The following is a 13,025-nucleotide window of genomic DNA, read 5'->3' on the forward strand; positions in this document are numbered from 1 at the left end:
TATGCTTATTGATTGATTTTCCAACAAGCTGGATGAGTTCGGATGAACAATCCCACGTGAAATAAGGAAGAGTTCTCACTCTGTACCATTGCTGCCTACCAGCAAGAATTAAAATTAACCCTTAGAATTTCTAGCATATTGCAGAACACTGGGAAACTGCAGAGATTGCAAAAGCATTTTATTCCTGCTCATCTCCCAAATCCAAAGACTGCTGAGAAAGAAGTGGAAGGTGGATAGGATAGGAAGGAACAAAGAGTATTAACTTAATTTTCAAGCAATTCAGTACAAATTTCAAAGAAAGGACTTGGAGGGACAGGTGGGGTTTTTTGGCACAGCAAAGAACAATGACTGAAATTCAAGATATTTTTGGAGGCAAGTGAATAATTGCACTTTAGAATGGAATTTTTATTAGAACCATTTTAGAGACCAGCAGGTAAAACAACAAAAATGGAAAGCACAACTTGAAAAAGGATCTGCAGTTGGAGCAAGAGACACTTCATAGAATTATCTCCAAAGCAGTCTCTCCTGCTGACACATAAAATACAAGTTTTATGCAGCTATCCTCTGAAACAAGAGGTCTCAGTGCACTCTGATAATGCAGCTGAGCCAATCTATTAGCTCTCAGCTGGCAAAAAGATGTCAAATGGGATCAGCCACCCTCCCCTCATTCTTGAGCTCACAACACTTTGCTTTTACCTGGGCTTTGCTGCTTACTGGACTGCACAATACTGCTGATTGCACTCACTCACACAGCAGGAAGTTAACCTGCACAATATCTTGTCACTTGATGCTGAATCAGCAAATTAAACAGTAAACTGTGAGAGCCAGGGTATCCAGGGTCAAGAGCAGGGGTGGGGCTGCCACTTCTGGCAGCAGCCAACAGTAAGTTCTGCCCTTGTATCTTTGTTGTGCCATACCTTCCCCAGACTACTCTTGGTTCTGACTCTTTTTCCTACCAGGAAGATATGCAAGAGTTGCTACAATACATACTGAATAGTATTAATGGGAAAAAATTAATTTCCCAATTAATGGGAAAAAAATCCTGAGAGCAAGGAAGTCTTCAGGAACATGTTGAGGTGGGGCTTTTTGTTCATTTTTAAGAACTGCAGAGTTAAGTCAGCCAGCCATTGAGTTTCCTGCTAGTTCAAACACAGTGAGTTTAAATATACAGGTTATAAACATAATCTGCCAACAGTTGATCATGATCTCAAAATCCTTTTGAAAACATTAAACCTTGCCTAAATGACTCAAGTCCATAAGCAAGGTAAAAGATTCCCCACTATTGTGCTGACTGCCAAATCTGCTCTCTTTTGCACTAGAACTCAGAAGGAGCCCAGGCAGCAACTTGACTGAAAAACGGAAGTAGTTACCAACAATCAGCCCACACACCGTTCTTCATTTCAAAGATTTTTCATTTTGCTCTTCATTTTTGGTTCTCTACTGTAAGAAAACTTGGTTGTTCCCTGATCGCCATCAAACCTCCAGCTTCCCTAGTATTTCCATGACACAGCTATGTCTCGGGTATATAGAAAGAGTTCTTTGTGTTCAAAATTAATGACTAAAAGACAGTGAAAGCTAGCAGAATTAGTTGAATTAGAAGGACTGCTGTACACAATATATTAAGGTTGTAAAGAGAATTTAAAGTCAATCATGAGGCCACACTTACCTCTCCCTATAAACTCTTTACTAAAAGCCAAGTAAATAAATTACAGATTTAGGTCTATACCACAGCACATCAGAAGCTGATTTTCTTTTGATACAGTTATTTTAAGTTATTAAAATGCTTTTCTGGCTTGAGATCTCATACTTCCTTTTAAACTAAATGGCAACATTACATGGATATTTTTTTCACTTGTAATTAGATTTCCCCCCTCTACATTGAAAAAGCCCCTTTCCTAGTGTAATTAATGCTGAAATCTCGAAAGGTGTAGAAAGCACAGCAGCCATCTACAAAACATTTATATGTCTTTAAAAAGTGGTATCTAAATTTACAACCAAATTCAGCCCTGAGGATTACATCTGAGATCTCTGGAAACCTTTACACTTCAGTACAGGATAAAAACTAAGGAAGCTGGCACAGATTTCAACCAAAAGCACGCACATACCTATACTGGAGGTATAATCGGTGGCTCCAAAGATCAACTCTGGTGCCCTGTAGTACCGAGAGCAGATGTACGACACGTTGGGTTCTCCACGAACCAGCTGTTTTGCACTGGAAAGGAAACAACAGTATTTCAGTAATGAACACTTCTACAATATTGCTGTGCACACCAACATTAAGCTTTGGCACTCTTCACCTACTCTCTATTCCCAAATGTTGAAGTACAATGTTCTTCTAAGCTAATGCAAACTGACTCCTTGATTCGCTGTGAAATCAGTCCAGCTCATCAAGGATCTACCTTGTACTTGGGACAGCAAAGGAAATTCTGACTACAGTCTAGGTGAAAAACAGGGTCAAATTTTTGGCTGCCCGTTGTCTTTTGCCAGATTCAAAGGCTTGTTTACAGTGGAAAACAGTACAGAAAACAGTTCAGTCAAATGTAGTCACTGTTTAGGGTTGTAAAGGTCTGGATACTCATGAGGACTGAGTGGGGTATTTTTGTCTGTTTGAGTTTTTTGTTTCTTGGTTTGCTTTTTTTGTTCGGTTGGTTTTTAATTTCCATTGCAATATTCTGCTCCTTTGCTACTTAAGGGAGCATGGTCTTTGCCATTGTATTCACATGTTAATGGTCTACAATTAGCATGAAGGTTTCTCTTATACTGTAATCGATCGGCCCAAAAGGATCCAACCTACAGTATTGCCTCAATACTTCTCTTTGAAAGAATCCAAGAAAAGAAAGGACCACAAGACCACATTACTTTGGAAACATGAGTCTATGGGCACATTACACTTCTTTCTTAATTAAGAAGTGCAAGAGAAAAAGGAGCTGGAAGACAAAACTTCCCTTTTGGAAATACAACATTCACCTAAATAGCACCAAACACTGCAGAGTGGCAAGCCAGTCAAATCCAGTGTCCAGCTCTCCAGACACTCCTCTCAGCCTTCAGTGAAGAACTTTCACCACCCATTTAAAAAAGTCTCAGTTTTCTATATAGAAACTACAGTTAACAAATTCCCACTGATAAAAAATAGTAGGTATTCCCTTTATGCATTGGCAGTTCCTCCAATGCTGGTGAGGTAGAGCTGAGGAGATCCCGAGGCACCAGTCATGACAATGCACGGCTTGAATAACCCCCACCTGACATTCCCACTCGCTATGGGCAAGCAAATTTAGCAACAGCAGCTTCTGTGACCTCTCACACATATACCCCCCCAACTATTTTAGTCTGCAGAGTTACAGCACAATCTAAAGATTGAACTTTCTCAGAGAGAAATCTATGTCCTGTCTCACTGCAGATAGCCAGAATTTCTGTATCAGTTCTAAGGTGGGGGCTGGACTCTAAAAGTGATTATGAGTGGATATTGGAAATAAATGTGCCTTTGGAAACTAGAACATAGATGTCCACTATCCAAGAGCTTCAACTGGAAGTGCTGCTTCTGATTTTGAGCCTCTATGGTATTTGCAACATTAAGTGAATTATTGTAAATGCAAGTAGATTGACTAGTGTAACATCAGCCTTTTTAAGTTACAATGCCACCATGCCTGTCCTCTCTTGCCCAAAACACACTTCACTGCAATAACTGGTTTGGTTTTTCTATGCTGCAGTATTTTCCCTATGTCATGGTGTATTTATTTTATTTTTCTAATACCTGCAAAAATAAGAGGCGTGAAGTTTAATTCCCTCCCTCTTAATATCCTTTTCCAGCTCTTCCCTGCCACTCCTTTGAACTCATTTTGGGGGGAAAATAGAATGTCAGTAAATCCTCTTTTAAGGTAGAAATAAAGACCTTTGAAGGGACACAGAATTTCTTGGCAAAGTTGCATCAAGGTTCACTTTGAAGAAAGATCTTTTCACCAGGTTTCAGGCCACAAATGTGCTTACCTTCCAAAGTCACAGAGTTTTAGAACAGCTGTATCAGGGTCCAGCAAGAGGTTCTGTGGTTTTATATCCCGGTGGCAGATCCCAAAGGAATGGATATAGGCTAAACTCCGGAACAGCTGATACATGTACAACTGGAACACAGAAATACCAGTCAAATCAGGGTAAACAATTACTTTAGCAATGAAGAAAAACAAAATCACTGAGAAAAAGACCATACTGAATGCCTATTAGGGCTATGAAGGTGGGCAAGGTATTTGCATACCTTCCCCACATGCCCTTTGCTACATACATACATGTGCTCAAAATCTTTTTATGTGTCCTTTGAGACAGCATAATTAGCATGATTCCAGAGAAATAATTGTGCCAGTTTTCCAACATTTGTAAATAATGGCAATCATAAAAAACATACACAAAATAAAAGTGTTTTAATCTGCTCTACCAGCAGCCTCTTCACAGCAGTGAAGTATTTCAGGTTATTAAAAAATCCCAAAACAAACAAACAACTAAAAAAACACCCCACAAAATCCAAAAGAAAACCCTTTACTTAGTGAAGCTATATTAAATGTTGCTCAAAGACAAGGGTAGTGTCTCAGCCTGTCACTGAAGTGAATCTCCCAGTGTTTCTTGCTGAGGGGACAGAGTCATTTTAATTTCAAATCTCTGGACAAAAACAGAAGGCAAACAAAACCAACTGTTCAGAATAAGTTTATGCAAGGCACAACAAACAAGTATGCAAAGGGAGTTTTCTCTGCCCACTTTCCAGGGCTGGCTAACCCCTTAGCAAGGAAGAACACAGCACAGGAAGATATTATGAAGCCAAGAACTTCACAGGACAAGCTCATAGGGCAGGGGGAGGATGTCCATTTTCTGGAGCTACACACTTTTTGTTGTGGATAATAAAAAGCTGCTGGATACAATTAAGGATGTACAGCATATACAGTCACAAAGGCATGGAAAGCCCTGTTCTATGGTTGACAAAAGGCTGCCAGATTATTTTTTATTTTTGTTGTGTCCCCACAAGTTTCCACTTAAAATCAAGCTAGAGGCAAGACACCATACCAGAGATGCATCTCCACACTTTTCTTTTACAAGCACATTTTTCACAGTTCACCTTTAATGGTCTATAAAAACAGGTGCAATTACTTGATATTGATATCAGGTCATGTTTGCCTCTCTTTCACCATTATCTTTGTTGTCACACTTTCTCTCTGCCTTGTTTTTTTGCCATTTATTTGGCAGTAAAGTAGGAGAGGGAAGAGAATTGCTTGAATTTTGGCTCTAGGACTCTGGTTTTCATACTTGTTTCTGAAAACCACAACTCTGCACAAAGAAAAGCAAGCAAACATTTTTTCCGAATTGCCTGTTCTAGTCCCTTAAGTATGTATTGTGCAAGTGTATTGCAAAATAATGCAAAAGACTGCCCTAACTTGAGGGGTCAAGTCAACACATGTGGGATTTATGAAGTATGCCTTTCATCTCCACACAGCAAACCCAAAATTTCCAAGGACTCCTTATAGCAGGTTAGAAATTACAAATAAAAATTAACCAGAAGATTACTAGAACAGCTTCTGTGCAGCTTTAAGTTTCTTTGTTACCCAGGGAAAAGCAGCTCTCTGCCTGCATAGTTATCCATCAGAAGTGAACAAATAGGTATGATCTGACCTTTGTGTAGCCAAGATGCCTGGAAAATTGCAAAATCCTTAATGACATTAAGGTAATGTGATATTTTAAAATACAGGATTATATAAAAGCCTTGCCAGAAAAATAAGAATAGCTTTCCAGACTACCTGGAACAGGAAGACCCAGACATCCTGCAAGATGAAAGAGTTGAAGCAGATTTTTCTCTGAAAGTGTAAGGAAGAATTTTCTCAAGTTCCCACAACAGAGAACAATGAGGGCAAGAATACTGACAAAAGATATATAAACAATTTATCAAAAGCCAAGCCTACAGATTTTGGGGAGCATATAACCTAAAGACATGATGTTCCACCAACAGACCAAAGAGAGTGACCTTGAAGTCTGCTGGATGATAAAATTCTGTGCTTTCTTAAAAATCAGGCAAAAGGGATGCTATTGCAGAGACATGTCATTTACAATTTAGTTATGGCACAAAACTTCATTATTGAAATAATTACTATTTGTAGCTTTCACCTTTGAAACTTTCATCTTCTTTTAACCAAATTGATTGTTTTTTCTTAAGCCAACCCTTACATTAAGCATTATACTTTTAAAGAGGAGTCTGGAAAAATCAATATGCATCAGGAAATTTTGTTGGTAATTTCTATTAAATATTACCTATGTGCCATGTTAACAAGTTAATGCCATGTGAAAACATCATCATTCACTAGTGTGTGGACTGTGGTCAACACAACATATGAAACAGAACTATGAGGCCCCAGAAGGGTCCCATGTTGGACAGCAAATGAGGAATTTTATTTACTTGAACTCCTGTGTAAAAGATGTAGACAACCTGAGTAAGGTGCTTGTATGCACGCTACAATGTGCATACAAACACCTTACCCCATGTAGCTTTTGAAGACACAAGCCAATGAGCTTCAAGTAGAAACAAAAATGTGCCTTTCACAACCACAACAAAAGCACATGAACTCTTACTCATATGCCAGGAAAAGGGGAAGACAACAGATTAGAGAACATCCTCCTAACATCCTCTTTCAGTTCCTGACCTTTGTTCTATTATGCCTTCACCATCTCAGGAAACTGAAAGCTGCTAACCGGCTGGTCTCAGTCATCATCTAAGCTGCTTCAAAAACAAAACATTCCCCCCACACTCAGTCTCCCCAACCCATTCCAAGATTTCTGTAAGGTCAGAAATTGTAAGCATTGTTTAAGTCTCAACCCTCTATTCTTCCTTTGCAATAACAACAAGTATTTCTAATTTTTTTTTTCCTTGACTCAAGATCTACTTGCTTCTAAATACTTCTGAAAATTTACTATTATGTCAGAAAAGAGTATCCACAGTGTATTTTTAGAGTGTATCTTTCTTCACCTAACCACATCTGTCAGTTACCTACCTTGACATAAATCATAGGGAGTGTCTGTTTGGCCCGACTATAATGTCTGGCAACTCTGTATACTGTTTCAGGAACATAGTCCAGCACCAAGTTGAGGTACACCTCATCTTTCTGAAAGAGAACAGAGAAGAAAAACAAATCAGCACAAGATTTGAGGCATGAAGTACAATCAAAGTGTTCAGAGAAACCTAAAAAGAGAAAGCTGTGGACATTTCAAGTCCCATCTTTAGTGTGGGAACTGCCACAGAACTATTTAAGTTTTGCACTCGTGCATTAATACTTTTGTCAAACCTATGTTTAAGATCATGTTAATTGTTCTGGTCTCCAGTGTAAGATATTTTCTGATTATAAATGGAGACAAGGATATAATTGTTCTGCTCAGTCAATATTTTCATTAGGAGAGTATTTCAAGGTAACATCTGCATAATTAGTTAAAACAGCCTATTAACTCATTAGTCCCTTACCTGCCAAAACCCAAGAAGTGCAAATTTAAAAGTTCAAAACTCATCCCCCAACAACAACACATCAAAAAAAGTTCAAACAACCTTCATCTTTTAGAAATGTTACTTTGATCTTACTGAATTCCCAGCTATTAAGAGATTAATACATATTAACCATTTGTATACAATAAGCCAGTGTTAACATTTGTAACCATTCTATTTACATGTATTTCTATGTCCCAGTAATCTCCAACTTAAACATATCAATTTATTCATGACAAAAGAGAAGAAGCCAAAACCAAAGTCTCAAGTATAATTTTTAATACCTAGGATTAAGTTAGAGGTTCATGTGAACATAACACAGAGAAACAACAAAAGTAGTTTTATAATAAGGTTACATTATAAAGTACCTTATTATACACTAGCAAAGGAAAGAGGAACAAAGAGGACTTAAATGACAAAGTACTGTAATCATATAGTGCCTAACTGCAAAACTGAGAATTTTCAGCAGCAAAACAGGTCTTAAAGAGACTTCTGATATTTTAATGCAGTCTTCAGTGCAAATCCTACCAGGATTGTGAATACACTTAATGGTGGGGAGTGGGTAAAATTAACTATTTCAGCATGAAAAATTATTTTGAAAGCTAGTGAATTAACTAGAAGTAACCTCTCCTGTGCCTGCTATTTCATCACCTAGAACTTTCTATAGAGAAAGACAATACTAGAGAATTTACATGGATGGAAACAGAACAGAGCTCCCAAGCCTTCAACTGGAGGCTGTTATCAGAAGATCCACTGGCTATCTATATCTTAACACCTAAGCCCAAACCTCATCTAGCTACAGCAATTTAAGACTACTACTCTAGAGTGACTTGAGCCATCACTTAAAGCACTGAGTGAAGTATGTTTCTCTCAGTGCTCTGCTGTCCTGCCACAGCAAAGAGCAGCAGCAGTCTGGTACATGGTAACACACAGAGAAATACACACCTTGAATACATAGGCAGAAAACTGCTGGCTTTGTGTGTTTTTAAAGGTTCAGAATTCAAGATCTCTCCTTGCCCTTATTTGACAATAAAGGCTTGTATTTTCAGGACATGATAATAGATCTTACCAATACCTCCTAATAGACCAAGTCACCTTGCACAGCCCTGCCTACATCATTCTTCCCTACAAAAAAAAAAAAGCTCTTTTCTTAATATTATTGCTTAAATGACAGTGGCAATAGCACAACACCAAGCAAATGACAATGGCCCACCAACTTGTATCTATCTGGTCTTATCAAACATAGATGAAGAGAAGCCTCCAAGACCTTGCCTATGCTGGTGCTTCTCCCAGGGCCATCCCAGGAACTGGGAACAATGTGAAGGCTTCTGGAGACCAATCTGGGGTGAAGAAAATTTTTGAAATGGATGAGAAGGGACAACTACCAGCAGTGCAGAGGAAATACTAGACAGCTCTGGAACTCCACAGACGTGCAAATATATGCAAGGAATAAAAACCCCAAACCACTTGTATTTTAGCACTTTTCCTGCAGCAAGGAAAGTTCTCCTTTCCCTGACTCTCACTTCAAGCCAATAAAATTCATCCACTGCCTCTTCTTAGGTCAGAGCTTTCAAGGTTTAGTTATAAAATGCCAAAAATAAATGTCCTAAAAAATTCAAAGTTAGCTTATGCTGGTAAGGCAATCTGTAAACTATGAGAGAAAACAGTCACATGAATATGAACACTGTTTGCTACAGTGTAGCTACAACCTGATGAATATGCTAAATGTCTGCCTCTCAGAGGATGGGAAAGTCTTACTGGTGACAAATCACTTCACTGAGTACTGTTACTGAGGTTGGTGACTTTGATCCAAGGATTCATGTTTCATGTATCAAAAAAATTTACATAAGAAATTAGAGGGGAAAAAAAAAGAGTAAAAATTAAATTATAGTGATTTTGTAATCTTCTCATAATACAAACAAAAGGACGCATGCAAAACAGTAAAACATATGATCAGTAAATACTGTCCACACTACTTCACAGCAGTGAGTTTAGAGAATTACAGAACTACTCTCTAGTTCACATAATCTTTGCTTTGCTTTTACTGCCTCCATCTTTATTTCAAATTTTACATGCTAGAGATGGAGGTTTCACTTCTGAGTTTTGATGCCATCTGTGGTAACTGAACAAACAGCATGGGTTTTGTGTTGTGCTGCTCCTGTATAAATGTATATCACACAGAACACAAAGGCACATGAACACCTTTCTCTGCCTCATCAACTATCAAGTTTTAATGTACCACTTGAGGGACCCAGAACTCCAATATGCAGCTATAAAGGCAAAGCTTATGACATTGGCCACGTAAGTAGCGGCATATTCCACTCCTACAACATATTCCAGTAGTTTTCTTAATGACTACTATAATAAATTAAAGATTATTCAAATGTTTTGAGTGACATCCTCCTGATATCATCTGGAACTGGTCTGATAAACATACAGGAAAGAGTTTTCATGAGCCCTGATCCTTCCCGGTGAGCATGAAGTGGATGAAAATAATATCGAAGTTACCTGGCTTCCCCTGAACAAGATTCAGGACAAGCTAGGAAGCAGTCATGGCCTGACAAGCTCTGAGCATGATGTAACCTGGTTTGCCTACCTCATGCATTCCTCCTAAACACATATTTTTCCAGTGACCCAGATGTATTGCAATAGGAAACAGGGTTAGCTCAAAGAGCTTGCCAAATGAGGGCAACAGCTCAAGGATCAGTTGGGACGATCAAGGCTTATCTTTCCATTACAGGGAACCTCACCACATATTCCATAAGTGACTTGTTTCCATTCTGCTGTTTCAAAACTGCTGGTCTGGGAACAAAACAAGGTACCCTGGACTGACACAAGCATGTCTGAAATTACCTACAAGGAACAGAAAAGGCCAGAGGAAGCTGCAGCATGTGAAATATAGAAAGCAAACATAAGATGTCATTAATTAACTCACTTCTCCTTAAAGACCTTGGGCTTACTAGCTTTCTGTTGCAGGTCAAATGTTTATGTGTATTTGTATTCTCCTGTGATTGCTACTAATGTTATGACCATGTACAGTTCAAAATAAAAAAAGGGAAGGGCAGAAAGCCAGATCCTGAAACCCAGAATCAAAGTATTTCATTAGGATTTTTGACTTCAGCAATGCGGCTCATGTACCAGCATCAAGTGCTAGAAGATGTTTTTTGTCACTTGGCAGATGAATCCTCAGTTGACAAACACTGCTCCAAAATGAGCCACAGCATGATGCTTTGCCATCAAATTGCTCTGCACCTCCCAAGAACCACCAATTCAGGCACTGCTTCACTTTGGTGGGAAATACTTAATGCAAGTAAATACTCACAAAACCTGTACCATAATAAGAGGCATGAGAAAGACTAGGACACAAGAGCCAAAACATTTTAGCAACTTCATTCTTTTTCTTGTGCCAGAAATTGGAGACAAAACAGGATCAAAGTACATGAGCATTACACACAGTGCGGCTGAGGACTGAGTAAAATTGAAAACATTGCCTTACTGACAAAGGGAAGGCTAGAGGTGCCAAACCCCATTTTAAAATTCTTGTGTCTTTCAGTCCACATAAGCAATCTGTTCAAAGCATCCTCCAGTTGTGCTTGAGGCCAATATAAAGAAATAGCTATTGAATTAAAATAAAGCAATAGGTATTGAATTCAAAGATTCACTTTTCTAGATTGTTCCTTGCAGTGGTAGTTAAAATATTGCTTCTCTGTGATCATTCCCTATCTCAACAAACCTCAAATTGATCCAAAGTGGTTCCTACAAGCTTTTGTTACCTTTTGTTTTCAATTATTAGACACGCTACATTTACAACATGCACATCTAAAGCAGCAACCAATATTAAGCCAGTCACAGTCCAACTATTCCCCCTATTTACCACCATAATGACAGGAGCCAGGGAGGTCATACATGCCAAACACCAAACTGACAGCAAAAGGAGAATTCTTACTCTGAAAATATGTCAGCATCTAATAAGATGTTGGAAGTATTCCTGAACTGTCAAGGCCTATGTGGAATCTAAGGAAAACTCTGAACATCAAGTAATAGGGTAAAAAGGTTAAGAAACTATTCGGGGTGCTCTTTCTTCTAGGGTGACCATGTTTACTGCTCAGCATTTGGAAAAAGTGATGAACATACTCATTTCAGTTTTCATCTCCTGGCAAATCAGTAACAGTGTGACAGTAGTACTGGTGTTGTTTGGGATGGGTTTTTGCTTATTTTCAATGGACTTCACCTGATCAGCTGTATGAGCATAACTGAGAGGACATGAACAATACAGGAGTTTCTTAGACTAACTTTGCATTAGGAGAAATAAATGTGGAATTGCACTTGGAAGAAACTCACTTCATATGTCTACTCAAGCTAAATGCACACAGACAAGCGATACACCTAAAATTACGTAATACGCCTCTAAAATGTACTTCTCATTATTAAAATTATCCCAAGGCTTCAGTATTAGGGCTGTATGAGGTAAATAAACCAATCAGTTTACCCAGGAGGATTTTTTCCTTTACCGTATGCCAGCACCCCACTGATGATGTTTCAGAGGTAGGTGCTGCATGGAGCAGTTAGTGACAGGATGCAGCAATGCAAGGGTTCTGTCAAAAAGCACCTGAGGGATTTACCTTTGAGTGGGAAAGCAAGAAAATGCCTTTCAGCATTTCATGCGGACTATACCTTTTCCGAGAGTACATTATTTGAACACTGGATTGTCAGCATGAGGTAAAATATACCCTTCACCCTGATGTAGGCATCTAAATTAAGACAATACATAAAGTTCAAAGTCACAATTTTTGCCCTAGATTTAAAAAAATGTTATTTAACTTTTCTTAAAGCCACAACCAGCACACGCTCCACACCCCTTTATCAAGCACCATGAGAGACCCACCTTCTTTCTCTTATCTTGAAGGCTGACATTGTACGTTAAGGATACAGAGACTTTGGACACACTTTCAAAAACAAAGCAAAAATTTGCAGCCTTCCTACTCTAACTACTGAGTAGACATGATACACAAAAAATATTTGAAAATGCAAAATATGTGCTAGCTGACCTTATTTGTATGAAGGAATGGTGACATCCAGTGGCCACGTGTGCCTGTTTTTACTTGCAGTTTACATCCACATCTATTTCAAAACAGAGCTTTGGCTGCCACCAAAGTAAAAGGAGTGCAAGCCTAGAGATACAGTTGCAGTTTCAAACAGATAAATGCAAGTATGTAAGAAGAGTTGAAGTCTCAACTTCAGTGTTCAAAAAGATACCAACACTTTCTAATAGTACCGCAAATAGTGGGCAAAGTATCTTCTTTTCTAATCCCTCACTCTTCATGCCTGAGTTTGAGAACTGAGATCTGTACCAAAAGTTCTGTTCCTATGACTATTTGTCAAAACTTACCAAATTGCTCTGTAATGGTCATTACTCTTCAGCAAAACACAGTCATGTTATGTAGGCAGGAACTTCCAAGTGGGGCAGCTGTGATGGCAGCATAAGGCCAGAAATCAACCCTCCCAATAAAATTAGTATTTAAGAACC

General features: G+C 38.6%; 1 protein-coding gene across 2 annotated transcripts in view; it reads right to left on the reverse strand.

Moving 5' to 3' along the window:
* GSK3B (glycogen synthase kinase 3 beta) overlaps positions 1 to 13,025 on the reverse strand; it is a 149,877-nt gene that overhangs the window by 49,294 nt on the left and 87,558 nt on the right. For both annotated transcript variants that reach the window (XM_012569980.5, XM_002187975.7), the window contains exons 4-6: positions 7,017 to 7,127; positions 3,985 to 4,115; positions 2,106 to 2,212 (exon numbers count right to left, since the gene is read on the reverse strand). In XM_012569980.5, coding sequence (XP_012425434.1) covers positions 2,106 to 2,212; positions 3,985 to 4,115; positions 7,017 to 7,127 — 349 coding nt within the window. The remainder of the gene's footprint in view (positions 1 to 2,105; positions 2,213 to 3,984; positions 4,116 to 7,016; positions 7,128 to 13,025) is intronic.

Source organism: Taeniopygia guttata, chromosome 1, assembly GCF_048771995.1.
Source record: "Taeniopygia guttata chromosome 1, bTaeGut7.mat, whole genome shotgun sequence".
Classification (NCBI taxonomy): Eukaryota; Metazoa; Chordata; class Aves; order Passeriformes; family Estrildidae; genus Taeniopygia; species Taeniopygia guttata.